Source organism: Carassius carassius, chromosome 32 (assembly GCF_963082965.1).
Source record: "Carassius carassius chromosome 32, fCarCar2.1, whole genome shotgun sequence".
In the NCBI taxonomy this organism is placed as follows: domain Eukaryota; kingdom Metazoa; phylum Chordata; class Actinopteri; order Cypriniformes; family Cyprinidae; genus Carassius; species Carassius carassius.
This window is the reverse complement of record NC_081786.1, coordinates 5,082,822-5,110,816: the sequence shown is the minus strand read 5'-3', so window position 1 is coordinate 5,110,816 and position 27,995 is coordinate 5,082,822. Positions and strand designations below refer to the sequence as shown.

The window sequence follows — 27,995 nt, the reverse complement described above, 5'->3', positions numbered from 1 at the left end:
TACAGTGTTAAGTGAGGGAAATGTGGGGTTAGTGAATGGTGGAGGGGCTGACATGGTGCAGGACGGTGTGTGAGCTATGATGGCGACGTGACACACACACACACACACACACACACAGTGAGAGAAGCGGGAAGGAAACACGCAGGGTTTGAAGGGGTTATGTTTTCCTTCAGTGACTCCGTGCTTTGTTTTTACACCACCAAGATGCCGCAAGTGGCTCGGATTGGAGGTAAAGTCACGGTGAGGAAGTTAAAGCTGTGTTTTGATGGGTTGGTGTTGTTTGTTTGATCATTTTGAAGGGAGGAGGACGAGAAGTGGCTAGCCGCGTTAGCTGCTTTAGCATTTTCTCTGTTGTGTGTATTTGTTTTGTGCTGTCAAGTCCTTCACACGTATACATATGACACGTTTTTAGCACATGGGGCCAGATCGTGACTGTTTCTTTATGCGTGTGTTGTTCTGTTTCAGCAGTCAAAACCTATCGAGCTGGACTCCCTCAAATAGCCACCAAGATGAAGGTGAGTCTGTGGTCCTCTGCAGTTTTTAAAAAGGAGACGCCTCCCTAAACGAAGCCCAACAAGCATCTGGAACAAAACACTTAAATTAATAAATCACACACAAACGGGGCTTTTATAGAAATTGTGATCAGAAACACTCAATAGTTAATGATTGAGGTAGTCAGACTAAGTGCTTTCAGAATAACTAAAGGGTAGGTTTCATAACATTTGAGTGCTGTTACTTTTTAAAGTCCTCTTAGATGTTTTTTGCACATGCTTTTCATAACCGTAACTACGCAGAAATAAATTATTAGTATGAATTTGTCTGTCCACAGGTAGCAGATGAACCTGCCTACCTGACTGTAGGGACGGATGTGAGCGCGAAGTACCGCGGTGCCTTCTGCGAGGCAAAAATCAAGACTGTTAAACGCATGGTGAAAGTTAAGGTAAGTTTAATCTAAGTCTATCTATTCGTCTTGTCAAGTCAGTTTTATTTGTATAGTGCTTTTCACAATACACATTGTTTCAAAGCAGCTTTAAAGCAAATCATGATTTTAATGTTTGTAATATCTAAATGTTTTATAGTCACAATTTAGCAGACTATAGCCAGGTTATAATGTATGTAATTTTGTGATTAAACAATCACACAGTTAAGATTTACCATATCTTATATATTGTTTTGAAACGTATACATTTAAAAATTTGTCCCATCAAGTAGTTCTTGAAATGTGTATCGTCAATCACCTAACAATCTTTTTAGAGCTTTTTCTGTAGTTTTCTTAAAAAAAAAAAAAAGCATTTTTGAAAGAGTAAGTTCAGAGTGCAGTGCATCTTATCTGTCAAGCCAGTGTCAGATGGCATGAAGGATAAACAAAAGTGTAATTTTCTGCTGGTGATAATACACAGATTGGTTATTATAAAAGGGTTGTGTTGCTTTAATGCAGAAGGGTTTGATGCACTTCACAATGCAAGCTTTAGTAACGTAGCAGGCATGATAAAGAAAAGCAGGAGGTGATGATTCTGCTTTGTGAACTAGCTCTGCAGACCATTCATGCATCACATGTATAAAACGTCCATCTTTCTATATAGAGTAGTCAATAAGATGGAAACTTATGTTGTGAGAATGAACAATAAGCTTACAAATGGCTTAATTTGGATCGACACCTACCAATCAGAAGTGTGTTGGTTTTAAGGTTAATCCACACACTTCTGTTTTCTCTAGACCTCATTGTATGTGATCAGTGTTTTCTTTTTTTTTTTCTTAAGATCTTAGTTTGTGGCAGTTCTTGTATAATCCAACTGAATGATACGACTGTATTATCCGACTTAAACAAGACAGCCTTGGGTAAAACAGAGCGACACGTGCCTGAAGTTTGTGTTGCACATTCTTAAGTTTGACCGCAAAGAGTTTCTGGGTAGTTGCTCTTCACAGTGTACGTCGGCACTCACTAAGAAGCTTGTTTGAGAGAGATCATGAAGAACACAACGTCTGTTACACAACCAGATTACTTCACTTTTGCTGAACCATACTGCTTCTGTCTTCCCATCCATGTTGCTCTCAGCATCATGTTTTGCTGAACTTTTTCTCTATTTTATACCATTTTTGTCTGCAGGTCATGCTTAAAGGAGAGAGCACTTCACAAGTCGTCCAAGATGACCAAGTCAAAGGACCCTTAAGGGTAAGAGAGACATTTTTGGACACTGACTCTGCAGTTTATTCAAAAGAAGTTTCCTGTAATGCTTGTAATAAGGTGTCTGGTTATTTCCTACTCATGCAACACTTATAAAAAGATACAGCTCAGTTGTAGCCATGTTTAAACCGAACTTTATTCCACGCCAGGTAATACAGAATTGTCTGCTAGTATTTCTTTCTGGTCAAAACGGTGTCAAAAGTACAGTTATGGCTGGATTACTGTTTGAAGAGACAGAATATCTTGTGCACTCTTAATTATAAGGCAAAAGTGCTTTATATCGTACACGATGTTCAATTGTAAAATAAAAGTTTAAACAATGTTTTTTATTCTCAATACTGTATAAATTGCTTTCTATTTGTGTGGCAAGTTTATTGCATAAAGTCATAATGCTATATATCTCTGGTCTCAGGTTGGCTCAACAGTGGAAGTGAAGAGCCCAGAGGGTAGACTTAGCGAAGCTATCATCAGTAAACTCACAGATGCCAGCTGGTACACTGTGGGTACGTACAGACATAGCTGACTAAATCTCCCTTGAGTTGCTCTTATTGGACCTCTCTCAGGCCCAATAATTGATTTTCTCTAAACTAAACTTGCAATTTATATTTCAAAGTTCTTTTTTTTTCTCATTCTAATTGCAGTTTTTGATGATGGAGATGAGAAAACGCTTAGAAGAACTTCACTCTGTCTTAAAGGCGAAAGACATTTTGCAGAGAGTGAGGTGAGGCTTGACGTGTTGTCTGCATCATGTGTCTTGTGGTTAATGACTCTCTTTTTTTTTTTTTTTTTTTTTTTTTTTTTTTTTTTTTTTCTTCCCCTCTCCTGTTTTGTTTTTTTTTTTTAATCTTTTTTTTCTCTATAACAGACTTTGGACCAACTGCCCCTGACGAACCCAGAGCACTTTGGCACTCCAGTCATTGGAAAGAAGACAAATCGAGGTAGAAGGTCTTCTCAGGCAGTGTGAGTATTTACAGTCCTTTCCTCTTTGTGCTGTCTATCTTTAGCAAATGTATGTGACTATTATTCTTTGTTAAATGGGCCATATTCCTCTCACTAGGGGTGGGTGATATGGAAAAAATAGCATAACAATTATTTTAAATCACAATTCTTTGTCATGTTGGTTTTACTATTTTGCAAGTTGTGGGAACATTACAGCCAAACTAATTTCCCTATTATAAAACAAAGCCTTTCAAGGTACAAAATAGGGATGGGACGGTATGAAAATTTAATATCACGATTATAGTGACTAAAATTATCACGATTATCAATATTATCACGGTTTTGTTGAAACGAGATGAAAGTGTTCAAAAATAGTTGATGCTCACACTGAAAACATTTCAGCAAGTTTTATATTTAATAATCAACAAACAACTAATAAAACAAGCAACTCTATGCACTTAATTTAAAGAAAGATTAAATTCTGTGGCATTTCCTTCCTTACAATGAAAAGTGTAGAAGCATAGAAAAGCATAGAAAAGTCACTGACTTTCGCCATTCCTTCTCGAAAAAAAACAAAAAAAACATTGTGCGCTGCGCTTGCGTCAGACTGTTGCTGGCTGGACATGATTTAATAGTGAGTTATTAAAACCGCGATAATCAAACACGGTTTTAATGATAATTCATTTTTAAATGATATTACTAACCTTCAGCACATTTTATCACGGTTATCAATAAAACCGGTTATCGTCCCATCCCTAGTACAAAAAAAAGAATGGCAGATATTTAGGCCAAAGAGGGTGAAGATAAAAATCTTTTTTCTTATTTTTTAATAACCAAGATAAAAGAATGACAAAGATGCACATCACAACTACACATAATATACAAATAAAACTTTGTTTTCAGATACAATAGGTGTATTCAGCAGGAGCATTCAAGAAATTGAATGAACAAATATAGAAATAAAACACTATATAACTGATTCCTAAACTAACTGTATTAAATTTCTTCAGTCAAGAGCAGTGAGTGATTTTTATCTTTTGTATTTTGTTGTTTTATTAATGTTAAAGGAATAGTTCACCCAAAAATAAAAAATTCTGTCAGCTGTCTGTCAATTCTGTCATAGTATTTTGGTTTTATTCCACCACTTACTCACTAAAAATTGGTTTTAAACCTGAATGAGTTTTTCTTCTTCTGAACATAAATGCTATTTTGTGGAAGGTGGAAAACCAAACAGTTACTGGTCCACAGTGACTTCCATAGTATTCAATGTGGACCAGCAACTGTTTGGTTACCCACATTCTTCAAAATATCTTCTATTGTGTTCAGCACAAGAAATAAATTAATACAGGTTTGGCACAACGTGACGGTAAGTAAATAATGACAGAAATTAAATTTTAGGATGATCTATCCCTTGACAGTAATGACAGTAGGCTGCATGTTTAATAGGTGTACTGTCCCTTTAAGACCTGCACGCATCTAATATACAGGCACATATGTTTTTCTTAGAGATGTTCCGATACCCTTTTTCTCTTCCCGATACCGATTCCGATACCTGGGCTCAGGTACCGAGTACTGATCCGATACCTGGGTGTGTGTCTGTATATACAGCTGTATATACTACTAGCTCTGTGTAAATTGCTAGAATTATTTTATGGTGTGCTTCAGACTTATACATTGATAAAACATGAACAAATACATGGTGAACTACTGTATTTATTACAGTATTTTTATTATCTGACATGAATTTGACAGTAATTATTTATTTTCTTAAGCGAAAAAGAACTTCAAATGCAGCCAAAAATCTAACACCGCAAACTAAAAAAGGTATTTTAGTTTTACAATATAACTGTATAAAAAACTGCAACAAATAAGTCTAGGAATATAAAAAAAATCTATATTAATCAGATAATCTCTTTACAACAAAACAAGTAAAAAACAAGCAACCGTCTAGGCATAATTATTATTATTAATAGAGACGTATTATTAATAATACATAGAGACGTAGCTAAATCTACTGTAGGCTACAACAGTAGCTTAATATATTGTTAATTTACTCGCCATGAAGATCTTTGAGTGTCTGTGTTTATGATATGACAGTTTTCTCAAATGAAACGGTAAATTCTCATGAAGTGACGGTTTATGTGTTCGTGTCCTCATATAGTGACACACGGCAGAGACTACAAAACAGCGATCTGCGCATCTGCGGCCGTCACCCACAGAGATGTAGAATTTGCAGGAGTAATATTTAAATAGTATTTTGCAGTTTAATATTCACAGACACGAGTATATATTTGGCTACAGTTTGGAGCCCAGCGCTTAGACTAACACGGAAGTGACTGAACACAGCTGCGGGTACCGAATATACTCGGGAGTCGGTAACTTACTACCGGTACTACAGAGACGCTGGTATCATCACATTTTTAAATTTTCAGCACCGACTTGGTAGTGAAGTGCCAGTACTTGTGGCATCCCTAGTCGCCGTTTTACTGTCTGGTTGGTCCAGTCTGAAATACTGCTAAACAGCGGACATACTGCTAACCACTGATCTATAATATAGAAGCGGCTTCACGGTCTGTTGGCAGTTTAGAACGCGATGAGCGATCCAGTCATATATAGATAAGTGCTGCTAACGCGTTTCCATTTCTTCTTCGCTGCTCTAAACAGGGGTTGCTTGTGGCAACTCAGCACAATTTCCTGTGTTTGCAATGCATTCTGAGCAGCGAAGAAGAACCGTGCAGCGGTTAGGCAAAGCTAGCGGTCATAACTAGGTCTTGAAAATGGTATCGGATCGGTATATGGGTTCATGTATTCGCCGATGCCAGAATTTGTTGTGGTATTGGTGATATTTCTGATACTAGTATCGGAATCGGAACAACTCTAGTTTTTCTCTCAACTGTTTACTTTCATTTTCGACATAACCAACTTGAGTCTACTTGTAAACCTTGTGTGTTTTGACAGTATTAGCACAAACGATAACTTGGTTTAATAATCAGGCGCTCTGATGTGGCACTCAGAAAAAGGACAGGTAAGACCAGCGTGCAAATGAAACATTTAAAAGCACATGCAGATAACGAGAGAGTAATTCTACCGCTGAGTTAATACTGCTGTGAATGCCTGTGGTGTTGTTCAGTATATGACTGCAGCTGATAGAATGAGTGCTCTATCACGATACTACGATATTTCTTCAAAAGCAAATCGTGGAGACATTTCTATCATCCACGATCAAAATCGTCGTATCTCACTCCCCTACCTCCCACAGTCCACACATCATGGGTTCTTGCACCTAAAACAATTCTAACTTTGTTTTATATTATAATTTGTCCACTTTCTTTTCCAATTAGGCTGTTGCTAATGTAGCTTTAAGATTTTCTGAAGTATACGTGCAATAGTGTAATTCATACTGAGCTTGTTACAGTACACTTCAGTTTTGTTGTTGTGCTCTCAAATTGTAACACTTAGGTCGGTTTAAATAACAAATAACATACTTTGAATTAAAGAAGGCACGATACCCTTATCCCCTGGTGCATCCTGAGCTGAAATTAGCATTATTTTGGCAATATTATTGTTCAGTTTCCATTATATACTTTCCTAAATGAAAAAAATGCAGTATAGCTTTTCCGATCAGAGTTTTAATGTGAAAGGGAGCATGTTTCAAATGTTAGTGCTCTGTTTGATGCAATGCAGTGCAGAAGATGAAAAGGAGTCTTCATCGAGTGAAGATGATGAGGATGACAGGAGGAGGCTTAATGATGATCTTTTGGGGAAAGTTGCCTTCGTTCAGAGTGGCTCCGATAGTGATTCCTGGCACTATGTCCTGGTGAGTCCTGGATTCGATTACAAAACAATACATTTAAGATTTTAAAACAAGCTAAAGAGATTATGCATTGAGTGACTACAGTTGTGAAAATGCTCATTATTTACTCTTGACCACAAGAAGAAAATATTTAGCTAAATCTTCTCACAGCTTTTTCATACAACACATTTCATAGTGACAGGTTATAGGACCGACAAATCAGCATTAACATAGTCTAGATGGCTGAGAGAATAGTTCTTAAGTCATGTAATGCTTTGTTTGGGGAACAGACTGAAAGATTGCCTTGTAAAAATAATGCATACAAAAATCTGCACATACTGGTTTTAAAACATGAGTGAAGATGAGAATATTTTTTTAAGACTATAGACAGAGCCACTCTGGGGATGTTGTATTGTTGTTGTTAGGAAGTACTTGCTGCAGTTTGTTGTTGTAGTGTTTACAAAGGTTATGAATGGAATTGAAAAATATGTTATAAACGGTTGCAAAGGGGTGGAAAATTTTGGAAGCTTTCCAAAAATCCTTGGAATATTCCAAAAAATCCTGAAAAAAAAGTAAAAAAAAAAAAAATTCTGGAATGTTTCTAAAATTTCCTGGAAACTTTCCACCTTTTTGCAACCCATAGTTGTAAACAGATTAGTTCTTTCAAATTGAATGTTTGTCTATGAAGATTCAGTACTTTCAGTTCTAATGATGAATTCATTGATTACGGTTTTCCTAAAACATATTTTTTATTTTAGTTTTTTGAAGAGCTTTAATACTTCCTTCCTCTCTGAAGGTGATATCTCCAAGCTGCAATGATGACCTAACTGTCAAAAAGGACCAATGTTTAGTTCGATCATTTGCAGATTCCAAATTGTGAGTAACAATGAAAAGTGTCTTTGACTTTTAATGACATTTGTTTCCTTTTATTCCATGTCTGTTAGCTTTTCTCATTAAGCCATTTCACAGGATTTTGAATGTTGATACTTTGCATTTAAAGTAAAATGATTTTTTTTTAATAATAAGAAATGGAAACATTTTCTTATTGTTGTGCTCTCTCTGATTTATTACTGTTTGTATTCTGCAGTCACACAGTGGCACGCAAAGATGTTCAGGAAGTAAACATTGGCACCCTCTCCAAACCTGAGTGCTCGAACAGAAGAGGTACGGGACCCAAAATCAGTTGACCCTTCTTTGACTTAATGCTTACAGTTCAGAGCGTGATTTCTTATGCTCTCTTTCTTTTCTCTTTCCAGGGTTTGAAGCAGCACAACACTTTCTACAGTCCAGACAGGTCCCTGACAACTGGAAAGTGGACTTGAGTGAGATTCTTGAATCCTCTAGCAGTGATGAAGAAGACGATGATGAGGAGGGTGAAGGAAAAGAGGGCGAAGCGGAGGAGAAGGAGCCAGAACCAGTGGAAGTAAGACTCCAGTTCCATTTGTTTACCTTGAAATGGGGTTTCCTTCAAAAGTTCAACTTATTTATCAAGTGTTGAAAAGATGTGGTGTGCTGCTGATGTATTCAGAAGTTGGTGGTGCTGAGAATTGCGTTCTTGTCTTTGGAACTTGTGAGCCATGGTTATTTTTGATTCAGTGTTTCAGTTTGTGCTCTTATTTGGACACTTGTTTCTTGGTCTCCTTGATTGGCATGTAGTTTTGCTGTGATGCTCTGATTAAAGGGCTTGCCAGAGTTGGGCACCAGGCGTACTGGGGTAATACGAGGCTATGTACGACCAGTGCCAATTGAGAGAATCCCAGTGTTGGTATTTGTTGATTTGTGAAGACATTCCCGAAGCCATTTACATCTCATGTTCTCGTACACCTTGATTTAAGCCCACTAAATGGTCTCAGCATGTGGGAAAGCCCCCAGGCTCTGGACAACAATGTCTCATTCTTCCTGCTCCCCGAGTTTGGACAAATGGCCATTCGCTTGGTTTTCCGACACGTTCCCATGGCAACTGCTCGTTCCGTTGGTTGTGAAAAGGCTGCGGGATTGGCCCAGTGGAGGTGTGCCAGTTCTGACGGTGGGCGGGGCTGAGCTCATCTCAAAGAGTCTTCTCTCCTCGCTGAAGAAGGTCAGGCATATTGCACAGATATAAGGCCAGCATGTGAACAAGATAAGTTGAAAAATTTGTCTGAAAGGTTGTTTATTTTTATTGAATTTTATCTTGTGAAAGCCAGCACTAGGATTTTGTTTAAACTTTGGATGTGTGTAACTACACCTCATTACAACTCAGCTAATTGCCGACTAATCGGTCTTAAGGAAGCCCTGTATAATTTGACTAATTTGAAAAATTAGGTCATTTGATAATTTAAGCATATAGCTTTGTAAATTCTTTTATTTGCTGTCTTGTGGATGTATTAGATCATTATAAATACAGCCTAACAGATGCTTGACTCAGCAAAGTACTTTTGCTGAGTTCTCTTTCCTGTGCAACAGAGAAGTCTCACTTTAATGCTAAAGGCAGAAATTAGGATATGCAAGGTTTTAAAGTAGTGTTTAAGATGTATTTTGCAACACAACCTTCAGGCAATGACACCCCCATATACTTGATATAACATTCCATATGTTATTTTAATATTTAATGTTTGCTTGACCATTATAGCTCTTGATTGTCCATTCTTTGTGGAAGTCCATGTGGAAGATACCTGAATTAAAATGCTTTAAAATATAATTTTTTCCATCACTGCTATTTTATGTATGCTTGTATGAAACCACAAACCTAGTGTGATTAGTGAAATCCCATTCAGAAATTGATGGTTATTATGAGCTGGTTCTTTTTGATAAATCAAAAGTGCTTCTGAATCAGTAGGAGTGGTTAAGAATCTGACTTACTCTCTTTCAGTCACGTCCAACTATGACAACTGCTGCTGTGTTGTATATGTAAGGCTAGTGAGACTTATATTAGTGTAATTACTGACTGGTGGTTCTTATGACTATGTAATTAAAGATGCACACCTAAACAGACTTTTTTTAATAAGTGATGTTAAAATCACGTAAAAAGAAGTTGGATGAGTAAAATGGGACCAGTTATGTTAAATTATATGCCATGCATTAAAAATCTTTAATTAAACGCACAGTATGGAATTTTTGGCCACCAGGGGTCATCAATCAAAATAATAACATGAGACGTACTTTGATGACGTCGGGAAAGAGCGTAGGCTCGTGTGTTGTTGTTCATTGGAACACGCGCTCTGTTGCTCCCCACATTCCTCACTCATTTTAACTGAGGCCGGCGACACAGTGGATGCGTGGCGCAAGCGTCTCAGCTGCGTGGCGTGTCAGTTTTTAATTCGGCTCCCATGTTAATAGGTTAGAGCTTGCAGACTGCCTATGTGAGCCGCGCGGAAAACGCGTGCTTGCTAGAAATAGAACCGACGCCTATTTTTCACGCAACACGCACGCGTGTTGGAAGCGTTTCCAGGCAAAATATAATAGGAAAATATGTTTATATGTAATTTTGTACACAAATACATATTAATTCATGACATTTTGATGTTTGAAGTCTATAGGTTGACATAAATTCAGATATAAATGTAATATAAAAAATAAATAAATAATTATTGATTTTCAAATATTGCACCTGTTAAACATCGTTTATTTTGCCGTCAATACTGTTGACGGTGTCCTTTATCAGTAGGCTTTATATTTATGTTCAACATGAAGTATAGATATTGTTGTCATGAAGACAAGAGCCTGGTCTGTCAGCGGTCTCACTTCACCTACAGCAGCAGCAGCCTAGTATTTTGACAATCACGTCTTTTCGAACGGAGAGATATATGAATTATCAGACCCCTATCAAATCAATATCCAATTGATCAATATTAGCTAGTAGTAATATATGTATAAAACACAATATATGTTAAAAAAGCTACTTTATCCAGCTAGATATAGAACACATGTAGATTTACATTATACTCTACATGAGAGCTAGACCGTCTGCGTTTTACACAAGACATAATCGTTTCACAAAATATACGGATAGATACAGTTAGCTGAATGGATGCATACTTGTTTATTAGAATGCAAACATCTCTCTGTAGTTTCAGCTTGTCACGAAGCTCTCTCTATCTTGGAAATGCAACTTCAATATTTACCCGTGTCTTGTTTGTTCTCTTGTCCCAAAACCTTCTCAGGTCATTTATTTCACCCGTACGTTTGCGCTTCACAGAAAGTGCAGGCAAAGCATAATCATGATCCATAACTAAGTTATTGATTGAAGTATAAATACGAATATAAACAATATAAATATAATATATAATAGTCTGGATCAAGACTAGCTACTACTTTTTCTTCTTCGTCTTGTCTTTGCTTCTGTTCACCTTTGTATTTGGCGGCTCCGCCGGGTTCCGCAGGAAGTTAGATAAACTAGAGGGGTCAAAGTTTATATGACGCCATAGACAGGCGACAAAACGGAAATAAAGAAACGTGCCGTGTCTTCTAATTAAACTATATAATTTTCTCTGGATTTGAAAGTTCGTGGAAACTTTCGGGATAATGTAAGTACACAACTAAAAAATATATATAACATAGATATAATGATATCTGCTATTTTTAAAGCAGAAAAATTACATATTGCGCCTTTAAGAAGTAATTGGTTTTATTTAAGCCAATTTTTTTTTTTTAAATAAGTAAAAGAGTAAATAATCAATAAGAAACCAGAAATCAGAGTAGTTAAATTCTCCACAAATCCTATTTGCTGCTTACAGGATTTTAGCTTTTTTTATATACGAATGATCTTTTTGATTTGCATGCTAGAGTCATGTTTTTACAGTTTGATTTATTCAGAACTGTCACAGAGAGGATCAAAGTGTTTGGTAATTGATCCTCAGTCAGTGATCGATTAGATATGCACTGAAAAAACTACTTTGTTGTTAATGTGGCCTGTAAGTTTAAAAAAGATGGTAATGGATAATTTCACTGTTGCCGAATGTCAAATTCAGATGATGTACTTTCTCTTAAACAGCCCGATGATGAGCCAGACCCAGAAGAAAGGGACCACTTTCTACAGCAGCTTTACAAGTTCATGGAGGACCGAGGTAATGCCTGCACATCACCCATTGAGTTATAATTAATACAAATTAAATGGGGATTAACAATCTTCATGGAGGCGGCTACATGGCTTATGTCACGGTGGATGTCTTTTATAGTCTTCGTGTATGTGGCCTCAAAAGTTCAATGATTTTTTTTTTTTTTTTCCCAAAAGAAGAATCTCATGACTAGTTCTACAGGGCACATTCTCGGTTTAACGCTTCTCTGCATCTTTGCTTTCCTTCCAGGGACGCCCATTAACAAACCTCCAGTGCTTGGCTACAAGGATCTCAACCTCTTTAAGCTCTTCCGACTGGTGCATATTCACGGAGGCTGTGACAATGTGAGTATTCTTAGTGTTCCCACCATCTGTTTATTGTACTCGGCAAGTGGGAAGTGAGACCTTGCCAAAAATATGAAGCGAAAGTGGCCGCTGATTGAATTTATGAAGTTCACGGAGCTGGACAGAGTTGAAAAATTGCTTGTTTATCAAATGCATGTTCTGTGAATCTTATTGAGTTAATTATATTTGGGAGTTTGGACTAGTGATAATTGGGAAAACGGTTGAGCTTTTTCAAGTGATGTCATGTTTCTCTAAGCTGTCTGATCCCAGGGTGCGGTAGACAGATGTGCATGACGCTACCAGCTCTGTGCAGCAACAATTAGCACTTTTAATCATCAAAAAGATTTGTGTGATGAGATGGTTTATTTTGTTTTTAGATTGAAAGCGGCTCTATTTGGAAACAGATTTACATGGATCTTGGCATCCCGGTTCTGAACTCTGCTGCCTCGTACAATGTGAAAACAGCCTACAAAAAGTAAGTGCATGCTCTCGCAGTTCCTGCTGTACAGGACTGTATTTGTTTACTCAGCAGCCAGTGTTCTTCTCGTGTCATTGGCAAATGGAGACAATTTTCCACTTTGGAAGGTGACTTTTGTTGCACTGTTAAATTAACATTTTGAGTTATGTACAACTTGATGTTTATGGACCGCATCCGGGGCATGCTTTCGACTACAGCAAACATATTCTTTTTTTTTTTTTTTTTTTTTTTACTTATTCTTCAGTTTAATCAAAGGAACAAAAAGCATGTTTACAAAAAATAATCTTAACATTGAATGCCTAGCAGGCAAGTAAGCAGTAACACAAACATTTCAGACATGCAGCTGTGCCGTTAAGATGTAACTTATGTAATGGTTAAATAAAAAACAAACCCAGGACACTTGTTTGAAGTCTTGTTAAACAAGCATAGGGTCAAGTATGATGATACCAGAAAATGGTTTCACTATCTTGACTAATGTCATGTCAGTGTTTCCCCACAGCCCTACACTCTTTGTGGTGGCACTCCCCATCCCCCATAAACAAAGCAGTGCTGAGCTCTCAAGGCCCTTTCACACCGGATGCGTAACGAAAAAGCGAAATGAAAAAGCGAATAGTTCACGTGCGAATAGTTCGCGTCAAAACCATTCACATCAGCCGCGACGCGAATTTGCGATGTCTGTGACGTTCAGAGAGCTTCAACATTCCAAAACTTTCGCGCCGACAGTTGAGAAAATGGACACTTCAACATCATCATCCAGTGAAGACGAGCTTTTCATTTTCTTTAAAAGACAGAAAAGAAGGTTTTGGGTGCACCCAGTCCTAAAGAACAGAGAGTCTGAAGGGGAGTATGCCAATCTTGTACAGGAGCTAAAACTTTATCATGGCCGGTTCCGCACTTACTTTCGGATGTCTGTGGGACAATTCGAGGAGCTCCTTCAGATAGTGGCACCGCATCTGACGAGACAAACCACAAACTTCAGGGAACCAATTGATCCGGAGCAGCGTCTGGCAGTCTGCTTAAGGTGAGCTGTCCTCTTAAAAACATCAGCCCATAGAACACACACACAAGTAATCAGAAGATCCGTCATTTTTGCTGTGACGTCACCTTTGTTTCCTTGTATGTGATTGGCTGAAGCCTTTTTGTCGCCTCAAAAGTAAAAAAAAAATCGACATTGAAGCGAAAAAAATAAGTCGTTTTTTCGCCTCAGCACATTTGCGTTCGGTGTGAAAGCACTCATTACACAAACAGCTGATCAAAAAATAAAACCATCGCGCGAATTATTCGCGCGTCAAAATCGCGTCCAGTGTGAAAGGACCTTTAGACGCTGATTTATCAGGAATTACTTTTAAGATGGAATGAAAATGACATTGAAAATTTTCTGAAACCAGTCAGTTTTTCTTCTGAAATACAGTGATATAAAAACACCAGCGGTGGTTTTGGATTTTGAAAATTGTAGTGCTTATTTTTATTTAATGAAGTCAAAGCATTTTGGGAAATCTTTTTGTGACGGTCAGTTTTGATATCGTGGCGGCCCGCCACAAATAAATCAATGTATGGGAAACCCTGCATGTGATGTTACAATTCTCTTTGCGGTCTCGTTATCCTCTGCTTGAGTTAAAAAAAAAAAGAAAAAAAAAAGAAAACCTTGAGAGTGCACATATTTTAACTTTTTTTGAAAATGACTCCTCCTTGATTAAAATTGTTAACATTGCCAATCATTTGACTTGAACCTCAGGTACCTGTATGGATTTGAGGAGTACTGCCACTCCGCTCAGATCCAGTTCAGGACAGTGCACCACAACGAGCCACGACCAGAATGCCAGCCGGAAGTGCAGTGTGTTAAGACTGTGAAAAAAGAGAGTGGAGACGCAGACGAGATGATGCAGCAGGTTACAGCGGAGCCTGAAACTAGCGAGGACAAACCTGCGCCAGATGCTAATGAGTCAGATACTGAGAGTGAAAAGGGACAAAAAGATATCTGCTCGCCCAGGGTGAGTGTCTGTCTTTATGTTAGGCTGCTATCAGGATGTCGTATTTAATGCTCAAAAGACCTACCAGCTGCAGAGCAAAAACACTTATATTACACGTGTTTTTTTTTGTTTGTTTTTTTGTCCTTCAATGAGTTGAAGGAAATGTACATGATGATACTAGAGAATGGTTTCGCTTTCATGACCTGATGTCATGTGATGATACACTTCTCTTGGCTGTCTGATACGCATTTTTGACTTTAAATTGATTTTAAAGGCGTCTGTTATTTTGGGTTTTTAAACCAGAAAACATCCTGCATTTAAAGGAAGTTCACTCAAAAACTCACTCTGTGTTTTGAATGCTGCTTGTTCGATAAAATGAAAGTAAATGTTGATTATGTATGTATGCATGTATGGAAGTAATATTTATAATTTAATTGATTTTAAAAAATTACTTTTTTTTTTATTTTTTATCCTGGACAATGAAAATATCTGTAGATCTTCTTTTGAAGAAATATTGTAGGATCCTGCTACAGCACGCCTTCGTCTCAAAATACTGTAATCTTACAACCAGACATGCATTCAAATCAAATGTTAGCAGTAGAGATACACTCACGGGACACTGTACTTATTCGCAATCACAAAAGTACACAATTTGCATCTGCTTTAAACCCTTGCCAGTCAAACATTTCATTCGCATGCTGTTCTGACATTTCTCTGAGTGCGTACACCTGAAGACTACAGCACGCGCTATAAAAGCCAGTCAAAGCGCTTAAATACTGGACAAAGTTATGTTTTGCATAATACTAATACTGTCAAAAACACACAGTTGATTATGTCTAAAGTGAAAGTGTACAGTTGAGAGAAAAACGGATGCAGGTATATTAGATGCATGCAGGTCTTAAAGTGACAGTACTAAACATGCTGCCGCTAAAGGTATAGTTCACCCAAAAATCACTCAAGACTCTTGACTGAAGAACTTTAATACAGTTGCTTTAATAAGAGTCAATGTATAATTTAATGTATATAGTATAGTGATTTATTTTTATATTTTTTTTCTTGAGTGCTACTGCTAAATACACCTACTGTACCTGGAAAAATATAGCACTGTTTGTTTTATTTGTATAATAAGTGTATTTGTGACGTGTAACCTATCTTCGTTCTTATTTTTTCATAATAAACACAAAATACTGACATATTTATCCTCACTCACTTTGGCCTAAATGTCTGCTAATCTCTTTTTTTTTTTTTTTAATGGGGAAATTAGTTTGGCTATACTGCTCAAACAACCAACATGACAAAGAAACACGATAAAATCGTTATATTTCTGAAAAAAAAAATGTAATATGATATTTTTGCCATATAGACCATCACTAACTACAATTAAGACATTTACTCTACTGCTCTCGTAATTTGTGAGTGCTTAAATGGTTATAATAGTTCTAGAACATAGGTTATCATAAACTTTCTCTTCATAGAATGTGACTTGACTTTTAAATATTCAAAATAACCAGTTTGTGTAGGAGCTTCACATTTATGTATTTTTTCTTCCTAGCTAAAATATCTTGGTTGTATGTGTGTTATTCCTCAGGGCCGGCGGCAGTGTACAGTGACCCCTGTGAAAGTAGAGGTGAAAGAGCCTGTGAAACAGGAGAAACCAAAGGAGGAGGAGAAGAATAAGGAGGAGACACAAGGTGGAGGAGAAAACAGTGGAGAGGAGCAAAAGGAGAAATCTGATGGGGAAACCCCTGGGAACCGCCGCAGCCGCCGCCTTGAAGAGTCTGATAAAGATACTGATGATGAAGAACAGGAGGATGAAGAAGATGAGGAAGATGATGGCGAGAGATCCATACTTAGGGACAGGTATGTCACTATCTGTGTTTAACCTGTTAAATGTTTTGCTGTCTTGATTTTACTTTTTTATGGTACAATCCTGTAATGTTGTACTTAATGTCATTTAAACTCCGAATGGCTCTCTTGTGATTCAGTCATGCATGTGATTAGGCTTGAATTTTTGGATTTGAACCTGTCCCAGCAGAGTCAGAAATGATGATACCAGAGAATGGTTTCGCATACATGACTGATCTCATGTGATGTCACACGTCTCTTGGCTGTCTGATTTATCTCTGCATTTAAACAGAAGAGATGGTGTTAATTCATTAGTAAATTCAGAGCCACCTAGATTTCTTTGAGACATTTTGTTGAAAGGGGCACCTTTTTGAACTCCACTCAATTCTTCATTACAAACCGATATCTTTACAGTTGGGCTTCAAATAACTTAGTTAAGTTAAAATTTCCTGTTTTTGCTTCAATACCTCTAAATTAGGTGATCATAAAAAAGAATTGGCTTGTTTTTATGATGGCAGTATTGTAATTTCTGAACAGGATTCTAATTTGTGCATCATAGATTCTATAAACTGTGGTTAGGCTGGGGGACCTTTTGAGTAGAGATTTTTTGAAGGAAGTCTCTTACGCTCACCAAGGTTGCATTTATTTGATTAAACCGTATTGTTTTGAAATACTTAAATTTATATATATATATATATATATATATATATATATATATATATATATATATATATATATATATATATATATATTTATATATATATATATTTATATATATATATATATATATATATATATATATTTATATATATATATATATATATATATATATATATATATATATATATATATATATATATATATATGATTTCATGGGGTCAAGTAACATTTCTTATCAGTGTTGAAAACAGTGCGGCTTAATATTTGTGGAAACTTAATAATTTTTTGGATTTTTTTGATGAACTCTGAAAGTAAAAAAAAAAAAAAAAAAAAATGCGTTTGAAAATCTTTTGTTACATTGTCAATTTTTTCACTGACACTTTTGAACAATTTTTGCTTTCTTGCTGAATTGATTTCTTAAAATCTTACCGATGCCAAACTTTTGAATGGTAGTACGTGTCTATATAGTATATCAAACAACAAAAGTCAAGTTTTCTGTGAAATGGTCCTTTCTGTGTGGATGAAGAATCTAATCATTCGTGTTTGTCTGACAGAGATGAGAGGGAGGAGGATGACGGCTGTGAGGACTCTGAGCATTCTTTGACTGGAACTAAAGTCAAAGTGAAATATGGCAAGGGGAAGACACAGAAGATCTATGAAGCTAACATTAAGAACACAGAAACCGATGATGGAGAGGTTCTTTACCTGGTGCATTATTACGGCTGGAATGTGAGGTGAGGGGTTGATGTGACTGCCCTTTAATGTTTAATTCACTTGTCATAAGAAAGGACTATAATTAGTAGATAATGACTGGATGGATTTTGTCTGCAGATATTTATTTAATATTGTATGTACTGCCCAAATTCCGCTGAAAATTGAAGGCTTGTTAAAAAGAGTATGGGGTCAAGTATGATGATACCAGAGAATGGTTTCGCTAACTTCACTGATGTCATGTGATGTTACAGTTCTCTTGGCTGTCTGATTAACCTCTGCCTGAAATTCACGTATGTTATAATAAACATTTACACCGTGACCTAACTACACGTGACACAACAATATTCCAGTGACAAGCGATTTGGGTGTCCACACCAAACGAGGCGCAATATCGTGACCCGAGAGAATCAATCAAATATCCCAGCCAATCAGAAGCATATGTGGGTGGGATCTCTCTGGAAGCGCTCTGCACTCGCAATGAAATGGATAAGTTTATGATCTAATGATTGTTGAGGAACTAATGATTAATTGATAATGATAATGATTTAATGATTATTGAATACACTTGTTGGTTCACAGTGGGTTCACAGTTTTAACATATATCTATGCTTTAATTTATTTTCAAGATCTGAGGTAAACACTATTGTTGCTTTCAGTATGGCTATAAGGTCATGCAAAATTATATTTAAACTCATATTAGACACATTTAACTTTTGAATAAAACACACCTGAGATTATCACTGTCATATAGTTTGTATGTTGTTGTTTCAGCTGCAACATCGCGGAAATAGAAACCTTTTCTAAAATAGAAGTTCACGCTTCGCGGCTAGTTGGGACAAAAACATGGAAAAGATACATTTTATAGCATGTCACGGCACATGTAGTTAGGACGCAGTGTTAACCCGTTACAACTAGAGATTCCTTTATGAGATTTCATACCTCTCAGACAGCATGTGTTAAATGCTCATTGTTCATTTATTAAGGATTAGAATGGCTCATGAAGACTGAGAGAGTTATTTATTGTTCATCTTGTGAATGAATGCAATATTATTCAAGAGACTGTTTTGTCTCTAACAGATATGATGAATGGGTCAAGGCAGATCGAATAATATGGCCTGTCGATAAGGGTGGAACAAAGAGAAAACAAAAGAAAAAGGTCAAGGTGAGTGGCAATCTGTCTTAAAAACAAAAACAATATTTATCTTTTGAGAACCTTGGGGGACAAAATATTTTCTGTGCTTACCTTCTCCATAGAATAAAGAAGATGGAGAGAAGGAGAATGAGGAGGATAAACAGGCCAAACGGCGAGGCCGTCCTCCACTTAAATCCACCCCTCCCAGCACTTCCCACAGTGTGTCCAAGACCCCCAGCAGTGAGGGTCGATCCAGCAGCAAGACCTCACGGCCCACAGATGCCTCTGCCCTGCCAAATGGAGAGGGTAAGATTTGTGAATAACTTGTGTGATCTTGCAGCTGAAGTTCAGGGGCCTGTACCATGATTAGTAGATGAACAATTTCAGTCCACTCCACTCCAGTTTGTTGGTATCATGATGCTGATAATCAGCTTTCTTTGTCAGCTCAGGCTTTGATCCTCCGTTTGTGGAGCATGTGCACATGAATGTGTGACATCACTGGCAAACAGCCAATCACAAGCCTTGATGAAAGGCTTCGCTAAAGGTTAAGATATTGTGAGTGACTTTTTTTTTTGTGTCAGACATTTCATTTTGCTCCCATCTGATTGGTCTAAATGGAATGGTAATAACTTTTTTTTTTAACCACCTTCCTGTCACAGAAGTAACAGAAAGCTGCATTTTGCTTGGTGGGTTTTGTTCAACATTACTATTGTTATAAGTTACACTTATATTTATGTATTTGGCATATGCTTTTTTTAATCTGAAGCATCTAATAGTGTATTCAATGTGCACATTTTACCAGAAAATGTGTATGTTCCCTTGGACCCCATGACCTTTGCTAGTACTTTAACACTTTTTATTTTTTATTTATTATTATTATATTTGAACAGGTACCCCTCGTCGGCGAACAAGGAGAACTTCTGGGATGTATGATTCGGATAGAGGATCGAATGGTAAGAGCAGCTCACATCGCTTGGAATCAATAGAACATCACCTGCTGAAATGGATAACTTTATGGTTTTTATTTTAACATGGTTTAAATATGGTTAATATTTTAAAACAAACTTGGATAGTTTCTCAATATAAAATGAATGGCCAGCTATCATATGGAAATTTATTTTATATATGAGAAATATAAACGGGAAAGCTCAGGTAAGGTAAGCTGAACTGCAGGGTTAAATCACATGAAATCATGCTACAGTTTCAACACTGTCCAATGCCTCTTACCACCCCATTTAAAATTTGACTGTTTTTCAACAGTTGCTCAGAAAACACAGATGATTGCTTTAATTGTCCAATACATCTGTGCATCACTAGTTTTAACCATCATACATACTTCATGCATATTGACTTTAACGTATATTCTTTCTTTTATTCATGTTTTTAGATTCTGGGAGCTCCTCGGATGATAGTGAGTGCGAGGAATCTCCTGAGAAGAAGCTGGAATGGACTGAGACAACAGATCCACCCCTGACAGCAAAACAAGATGCAGCTGAGAATCTCCCAGAGGACAGCACAATGCCAGAACCTGCACAGACTGAGCCTGAACGTCCCAGCAGCCCTCAGGAGATGCCCAACTTCAAGGAGAGCGAGAGCAAACCCGAGGAAGACACATCCCTGCTCCCTGTTGAGTCTGATGACACATCTCCAAAACCAAGAGGGAAGAAGCCTCGTTTGAAAGAACCAGGGTCAGAGACTCCCACACAAACACCTGCTGCTGCTAATCACTCCGAAACAGAGGAACCCTCCACTCCTCCGCGACCTGCAAAGAAATCCCAGGAAACACCACACAGCAGTCCTGAAGAGAGAATAAAGCCGGTGGAGACAGCCGGCTCAGACACAGACTCCGCAACAGAGGACATCGGCCCGCCAGAGCGAAGTACTGCAGTAAAACGCAAAGCCACTGAACAGCGAACACCGGAAAAGAAAATTCGTCTGGAAAGAAAAGAAGAACCCAAAATGCTTTCTCCAGTTAAAACACCGCTGCTGGAGAAGAAACCTGATCCTGAGAAGAAGCCCGAGGTGGTGCAGAAACCAGAGGAACACCCTTCTCCAACATTATCATCTCCCAGTAAAGATATCGAGATGAAATCTGAGATGCCCGCTCTTACCAGAGAGGTGCACCCCATGGTGGAACCTCCTTGTCCACAGCTGGAGGATCTTACAACAACCTCAAACGAGGAAATGATGCCACAAATTGGCCTTGAGGCACTACTCTGCCATGAAGTGGACCTTGACGATCCAGAGGAGAGGGACAGGCCCTCTGGTGAAGAGTTACTGATAATGATGAAAGAAAAGAAAGCACAGCCTCTGGAGACTTCCGACCAACTTCCTCATGTCCAGGCTACAGTGGGACCTCCACGTCTGTTTTCCCCATCTTCTGCCCCCAGCCCGGACGAATCTCACAGCACTAAGAGTGAGAGTGATGCCACCATCGAGGTGGACAGTGTGGCAGAATCACAGGAGGGGCTCGGGGAGAACGAGTCCACTCATAGCTTTGATGCCAGTGCAAGTTCAAGTAATTCCAGCATCTCACTGCAGGATCGAGATGGAAAGGAAAGAGGTAGGTTAAATCTTGATGTACATTTAGATAATGGCAATAGCTGACTTTTGCAACCTGGTTTGAAAGAGTAAGCCATATGAATTGGAAAAAAATAATGTTTTTAAAAAAAAAATCTAAACTAAGTTGGGGGTCGGTGTTGTGGCTTAACACTGGAATCACCGTCAGCACCGTCTATCGTGGCAAGCCTGCTGCTGGTTTACAACATACTGATTGTTTAGCTGATGAAATGTGTATCCCCAAAAAAAAAAGTTTCTGAAGCAAAATATCAAGAAAATAGGTTTTGAAAGTTGACTTGTCAGGGCTCCAAACTGCGACTAAAATGGTCGCATTTGCGACCATAAATATTAAAATGTGACTGAAGTTTTTGCTGAGGTCGCCACTGGCGACTAGGCCTATGTATTTACATGTTATCTCTTAAAAAATTGCATGTAATGCCTTTTTTCCTGATTGTTTTGCATTCACATCTTTTGTTATGTTCGCGCATTGAGAGAATGCGCATCGAAGCTTTAGTGGGAAAAAGAGTTTTAAACAGTCCTCATCTCCCGCGCAGCAGTGCTGACACACCTGATAAACGCGCGAGAGAGAGAAATGATGGAGACTTGAAGAGAGAGTGCAGAAAAACAGCGTCTATTTCGTTCATATCTTGAACAAACTACAACAGGTAAAGCTGTCATCTGTGTGGATATTGGCAATATCGTTAACAGTTCTCGTTTATAATCATAAGGCTTCTTCTTAACAAGATCTTAGTCCATGCTGTGTTCTGTTAATGCATAAACTTCATTATTTGAAGTGCACTTGCCGTCCAGTAATCGCAAAAAGCTTTGTGCTTTGTTACTTTTTAATATACAAAGTATCAGCTTTAAAATTATTCCAAATTCATAACAAAATTCAAACAATAAATACAGTTTTGGTGCTCTTTAAGGGGCCGTTGACATATCGTGCCTAAAAACGTTTGGAATAACGCATACCGCGCGCCTACATTTGAAATAACGAACTTGAGCGTGCAAAAGACGGGACATGTGAACGGCCCCTAATGCGGCAGGCGCGAGTAGTGCCTCAGTTCAAGCAGCACGTGAACCTATCATACCTTGCTCTTTACTACTAGAGTACATAATGAACATGAATTAACATCAAACGGTAGGCTATTTTATATGAGATTCTACAGTACAACACTTTCAAACTGCGGAAAACGTGTAAAGCTTGTAAACATTGCAACGTAAAATTAACTTCAGTAACCTTTCGGTGTCCATAAGCTCATCAGTCAGCTAGAAAAATAACTATAAAGAGGAGCATTTTGCTATATTTATGAGCTATTGAATTTTAATATTTTTACTTAACCTGTTGTCTACATGATTCAACTCCTCCTATAAAATGTAATTTTACTAATTAAGAAAAACAGACTGAAAGTGTGAAAGACATGCACTCTTAAAAATAAAGGAGCTTAAAAGGTTCTTCACAAAACAATTTTGGTTCCACAAAGAACCATTCAGTCAAAGGCTCTTTAAAGAACAATCTCTTTCTGACCTTTTCATAATCTGTTATTGTCTTCAAATGTTAAAGGTTCTTTATGAAACCATTTAGGACAGGAAAAAAGGTTTTTCTGTGGTATCATGAAGCACCTTTATTTTTAAGAGAGTATGACAACATTTACAGGATGCATTGAGGAGGACCCCAAACTATACTCAGGGGCCAAGTGATGCTTATGGTCCATGATATTGGTACAGATTTTGTGTAATAAACAACGCATGACTGTATGTTTCAAGTTGGAAAAGACATTTAGCTCCCACTTTAAGTGAACCTTCATTCCCAGGTCATCTACAAGATGGATTAAAATGCTGATAAAGTCAAGAAAAGATGAGACATAAACACTTAAGTATGATTAAAAAGTTAAAATGTAAAATAAATAATTTAAATAAAACGCATAAAACATTTTTATTCTGTGGCACCTAAAAAAATCATTTGGCACCTAAGTTTTTTTCTTATAGGAGCCACTGGCTCCTTACTCGATTTTTTTGTTTGGAGCCCTGCTTGTGATGATATGTGATTAAGGACCTTTATAAAGTGCATCTTGTCGTAAAGACTGCAAGTCAACCCCTCACAGCCTTGTTTTCACCTGTTAAATTCAATATAGCTTCTAATATGAATGTTCTATATATTGTCTATCACTATATTTGCATTTTTATGTCAAAGAATTGATTTGACTGCTTGGCTGCTTTTGTTCTGTGAGGTTTACTTGTTTGTTTTGTTCCTAATCTGAATTTTCAGGTCAGAAGAGGTTATTGGATTGCACTACTGACTCGTCGGCCAAGAAGCAAAAACGCAGCCAGAAACGTTCAAGCGCAATCTGTAAAACAGAGAAGAATGGAGCAGGTGAGTGTTTTGAAGCAAGTTCAAAGCCTTGAATGCATTTATGGATTGATGCCCAAGTCTGGGTTTACTTTTTCTATTAGTTGTTTGCTGTAAACTGATAATGAAGTTGTTGTTATTATTATAAAAAAAAAAGAAAATTATTTAGATATTGAATATATGTTAATATGATGATACCAGAGAATGGTTTCGCTAACTTGACTGATGTCCTGTGATGTTACACTTCTCTTGGCTGTCTGATTAACCTGTTCTTCATTTCTCATGCTCAAAACTAAACATTTTAGCTTTTAATATCTATTTGTGACCAATGATAGCTTTAACTGTGCATGATGGATAAAATCCCTGATCCCTGACCCCTGATCAAATCCCTGTCTGTACGACTCAAGGACACAGCAGTGACAGTGAGGACCTGTCAGCCATGGACAGCTCTAATAAGCTAACCCCAGTCAAGCACTCCAGCCTAGTCAAGAGCCAGAAGCTTTCTCGATCGCCCGGTCTGATTTCTCCTAACAGTAAAGACATGGAGAAAGACAAGCACAAAGAGAAGCAGTCTGTCCCTTCCCCCCGCACATACAAGTGGTCCTGCCAGCTCAGTGAGTTTCCAAATTCTGACAAAGTTAATGCGACATATTTTGGTTTTGGCTTCTCATGCTTTGCTGTCTTCAGATATTATATAACACATACTTAGTAGATACATGCATATTGTACATTTAATACTTGTTCTTTCAATTTATTATGCTGCCAATTAACACAATCCAGACTTCATTAGAAGAATTGTTTATTTTGGTTATATCTGAGATGCAGTTTAACTTTTGATATGCATCCAAGGTTGGTTTGTAGATCAGATTATGTAAATACAATACATTGGCTCATTTTCAAGCTTGGGAAATAGTTAACTGTACCCAGATGTCTTCTAAAGTGGATCCATGCAGCTGTAGTTGAAGTGTCTGTAGTCTCTTACATCCTGTCCTGACTGGTTCCTGCTTCTGTTTTTCACAGCGGAGCTGGACAACATGACAAGTGCTGAGCGCATTTCATTCTTACAAGAGAAGCTACAGGAAATCAGGAAGTACTACATGTCACTCAAGTCTGAGGTGGCTTCCATCGACAGGAGGCGGAAAAGGTTAAAAAAGAAGGAAAGAGAAGGTAAAAGTGCATTTTTAAATAGAGTAATTTGTTCCATTTTTATATTTATATATATATATATATATATATATATATATATATATATATATATATATATATATATATATATATATATATATATATATATATATATATATATATATATATATAAAAAATATTATTATTATTATTATTTTTTTTTTTTATAATGACATTAAAGTTTACGCCAATAACCGTATGGGCATTTTCAGATCCCGTCTCCAGCTCTCTCCCACTTCTCTTCCTGTCTCACTACTGTCCTGTCTAGGGATGCACGATAAATATCGCCCCATCTTGTCAGTGAAGCAGCATTTTCTACACCGAGCCAGTGAACAATGACTTTGTGTAGTAAATGCTGCTCCACGTGAAATCACACACGTGTCAATATTTACAGCTGATTACAGAACCGGCATTACTGATAAGATGCGCATTAAATATCGAACAAAATTTATATGAATAATTTTTTTTGAATAATAATGAAATTTTAAAATTTAGATTTGTCTTTTCTGTAAAAATAAATAAATGGTGTTCTCATTTCTCAATTTCTTTTGTGACCTTATTATTAATCTTTGACTTAATAGTAATAATAGTAGTAGTAATTGTTATGTATTATTTTCTAATATTATTATTATATTGTTGTTGTTATTATTAAACTGATAATAATAATGCCAATAAAATATTAATTTCATAATAATAATAATAGCTATGATTGATGTTGTTTTGTTTCTTCTGTTCATCAGGTTTAAAAAATTTGAAAATTGTACTTAATGTTCATAAATGTTAACAGTGATTGATTTTGTCCATTTCTGGTCTTTTGTGATTTCCTGACCTCTGATTTCTATTCAACAGTGTCCCACACCACAGCGTCCACATCATCAGGCTCGTCCGACACAGGCATGAGCCCGTCTTCAGCTTCCCCCACGCAGAACACTGTGGCCGTCGAGTGCAGGTGATGTCACGCCCATGTCTTCTGCCCCTTGTCAGCATCCTGCTGCCTCCACGGAGGCATACTGACGGGCCAGAGCAAGCAGCCAATAGCACTCGAATGCCTACCGCCTCCACATCTCTTCTGATCCCTATTGGCCACTCCCACCTTCTGCACTTTGTAAACTGATCCTGCCTCCTTGCTCGCTGTCGCACTAGGGAACAGACTCCACTTGAGGGTTGAATGTAATCTATGAAATCAAAGCTTATGATTTCTCCATCCAGAATGAAAACGTCAGCACTTTTCACTTCGCTCTCTACAAACGCTAAACAGAAACCTCCTCTTACTGCTTCTGCGCAGCAGGGACTGAATTTGGATGCAGTAGTCAATCAGTTGTACGTTTCTCTATCAGAACATCGTCTCAGATCCCTAGGTAATGGTCACCTTAACCAGCTGGACATGGTTATTCAAAGAAAGGTCAATTTTAGTGCGCTTGTTCCATCAGAACTGCCAAAGTACACGTGTTACAGCAGAGTGCCCTATTTTGGAAAAGTAGGACAAAGTCAATTGCAAATGGGAATGTAGTTTACTGAAAACTGCAGCCGGCGTCTTCCACTTCTATCTTAGTATGCGAGCACAGAGAATTATGCAAAACCTATTTTTGTTGTCTCTTTTTAAGAAAATGAAAACTAAAAAAAAACTAACTACAGAACATGTTTACAGTGGAACACGAGATAAAACTGTTTTCAGTGGACTAATTTCCTTTGCAATTGTATTTTGTCTTTTTATATGTAATTGCAGAGTTTTTATTTTAGTATGGAAAATTTCAAAAAGTATATATCACAGCGGCGAAGTTATTTAATGAAAGATTTCTAGAGCTGAAATTTTTGTGTAAATTAAAGGTATTAACTTGTTAAATATATTTATTCAGTCCGTGGACAGCGTTTTTTGTATTTTTTACAAGATGAGAATCACAATCGTCCCACGTTCGGTCAGTGGGGTAGAAAGAGTGTGAGAACTTTGTCAGGTCGTCTTGAACCCTGGAATGTGACGTCACAATTTGGGTAACTACTGTGCAGTAAACCGCATCTTCCCCCGTTTTGTTCCTCCATCTGGGCCCGAAGCTCCCCTGATGGAACACCAGAAATTGGTGACCTGCTTTTTCCTTGCCATCCTTGTTTATTGTCTGGTACTTTATAATTGAATCCTTAATTCTCATTTTCATTTTGAGTTCTTGACCAATTAAATAAATGAGTTGCTTCTCACATGAGTATGTTAAGCCCAGGGGTTTCTTACTGATTGTTCCTTTTGTAAATAGATCTTTCAAAAACCATGTATTTGAAAAATACATTTTACACAAACTGTAAAAATGATTTATTATTTTTTAAACCGTACATCTTTGTATATTGATTTTCCTTTTCTATGTCAAGTTGGTAGAAGCATTAGCACATCTTTAGACTGTATATACTCAACCGTTTAGGAACCTAAATCCAAGCTGTCTATACAGTGATGACCCATATGTTGAACATTTTATGCTGTGGGCATCGATTAATTCACTGCGATGATGAAATTGTGAAAACTTGCTTCCCTGTGACTTCAGTTTATTTACAGATTACTGGATGAAGAAATGAATGCATTAGGTTCCCGAGCAAAGCCATTGTATCTTTATGTAAAATAAGAAGAGGTCTTCTCATTTCTAATAAAGTTTTGAAATATTCAGAAATATTGTTTCTTTGCGTTTATTAACTGGGTAAAAACTCACAAAAGCAACCGGGGGGACATTAACCTATTTGGCAAAGCAAACAAAAAATCCTGTGTTTTTAGGACAAAATAATGGACATCATTAGAATTTTCCTTCAAAATGTAATTCCACTATTTTATTA

The 27,995-nt window shown here is 37.3% G+C and overlaps 1 protein-coding gene and 4 non-coding genes across 7 annotated transcripts; all 5 read left to right on the top strand.

The window, feature by feature from the left end:
• The first annotated feature begins 36 nt into the window (after window positions 1-36).
• Window positions 37-27,835, top strand: arid4a (AT-rich interactive domain 4A). 3 transcript variants are annotated; one of them, XM_059519958.1, is made up of 25 exons: window positions 37-240; window positions 466-515; window positions 830-940; window positions 2,108-2,173; window positions 2,598-2,688; window positions 2,827-2,906; window positions 3,051-3,145; window positions 6,809-6,941; window positions 7,714-7,793; window positions 8,005-8,081; window positions 8,174-8,340; window positions 11,887-11,959; window positions 12,200-12,294; window positions 12,672-12,769; window positions 14,508-14,763; window positions 16,331-16,602; window positions 17,802-17,981; window positions 19,039-19,123; window positions 19,216-19,399; window positions 19,984-20,046; window positions 20,481-21,656; window positions 23,922-24,026; window positions 24,410-24,616; window positions 25,023-25,169; window positions 26,037-27,835. In XM_059519958.1, the coding sequence occupies exons 2-25, from the start codon at window positions 510-512 to the stop codon at window positions 26,138-26,140; spliced, it is 3,951 nt and encodes a 1,316-aa protein (XP_059375941.1). In that variant the 5' UTR covers window positions 37-240; window positions 466-509; the 3' UTR covers window positions 26,141-27,835. The 3 variants fall into 3 exon arrangements, with proteins under 3 accessions (XP_059375941.1, XP_059375940.1, XP_059375942.1); XM_059519957.1 differs by having other exon boundaries at window positions 190-229; XM_059519959.1 differs by lacking the exons at window positions 37-240; window positions 466-515; window positions 830-940; ... (6 more) ...; window positions 8,005-8,081; window positions 8,174-8,340 and adding an exon at window positions 8,347-8,994.
• LOC132113417 (small nucleolar RNA SNORD53/SNORD92) lies at window positions 14,906-14,988 on the top strand. Its single transcript, XR_009425165.1, has one exon. It is a non-coding gene; the product is annotated as a small nucleolar RNA SNORD53/SNORD92 (small nucleolar RNA).
• On the top strand, window positions 16,781-16,862 carry LOC132113416 (small nucleolar RNA SNORD53/SNORD92). Its single transcript, XR_009425164.1, has one exon. It is a non-coding gene; the product is annotated as a small nucleolar RNA SNORD53/SNORD92 (small nucleolar RNA).
• Window positions 18,152-18,233, top strand: LOC132113418 (small nucleolar RNA SNORD53/SNORD92). The gene has a single exon (XR_009425166.1). It is a non-coding gene; the product is annotated as a small nucleolar RNA SNORD53/SNORD92 (small nucleolar RNA).
• LOC132113414 (small nucleolar RNA SNORD53/SNORD92) lies at window positions 24,186-24,267 on the top strand. Its single transcript, XR_009425162.1, has one exon. It is a non-coding gene; the product is annotated as a small nucleolar RNA SNORD53/SNORD92 (small nucleolar RNA).
• Window positions 27,836-27,995: the final 160 nt, after the last annotated feature.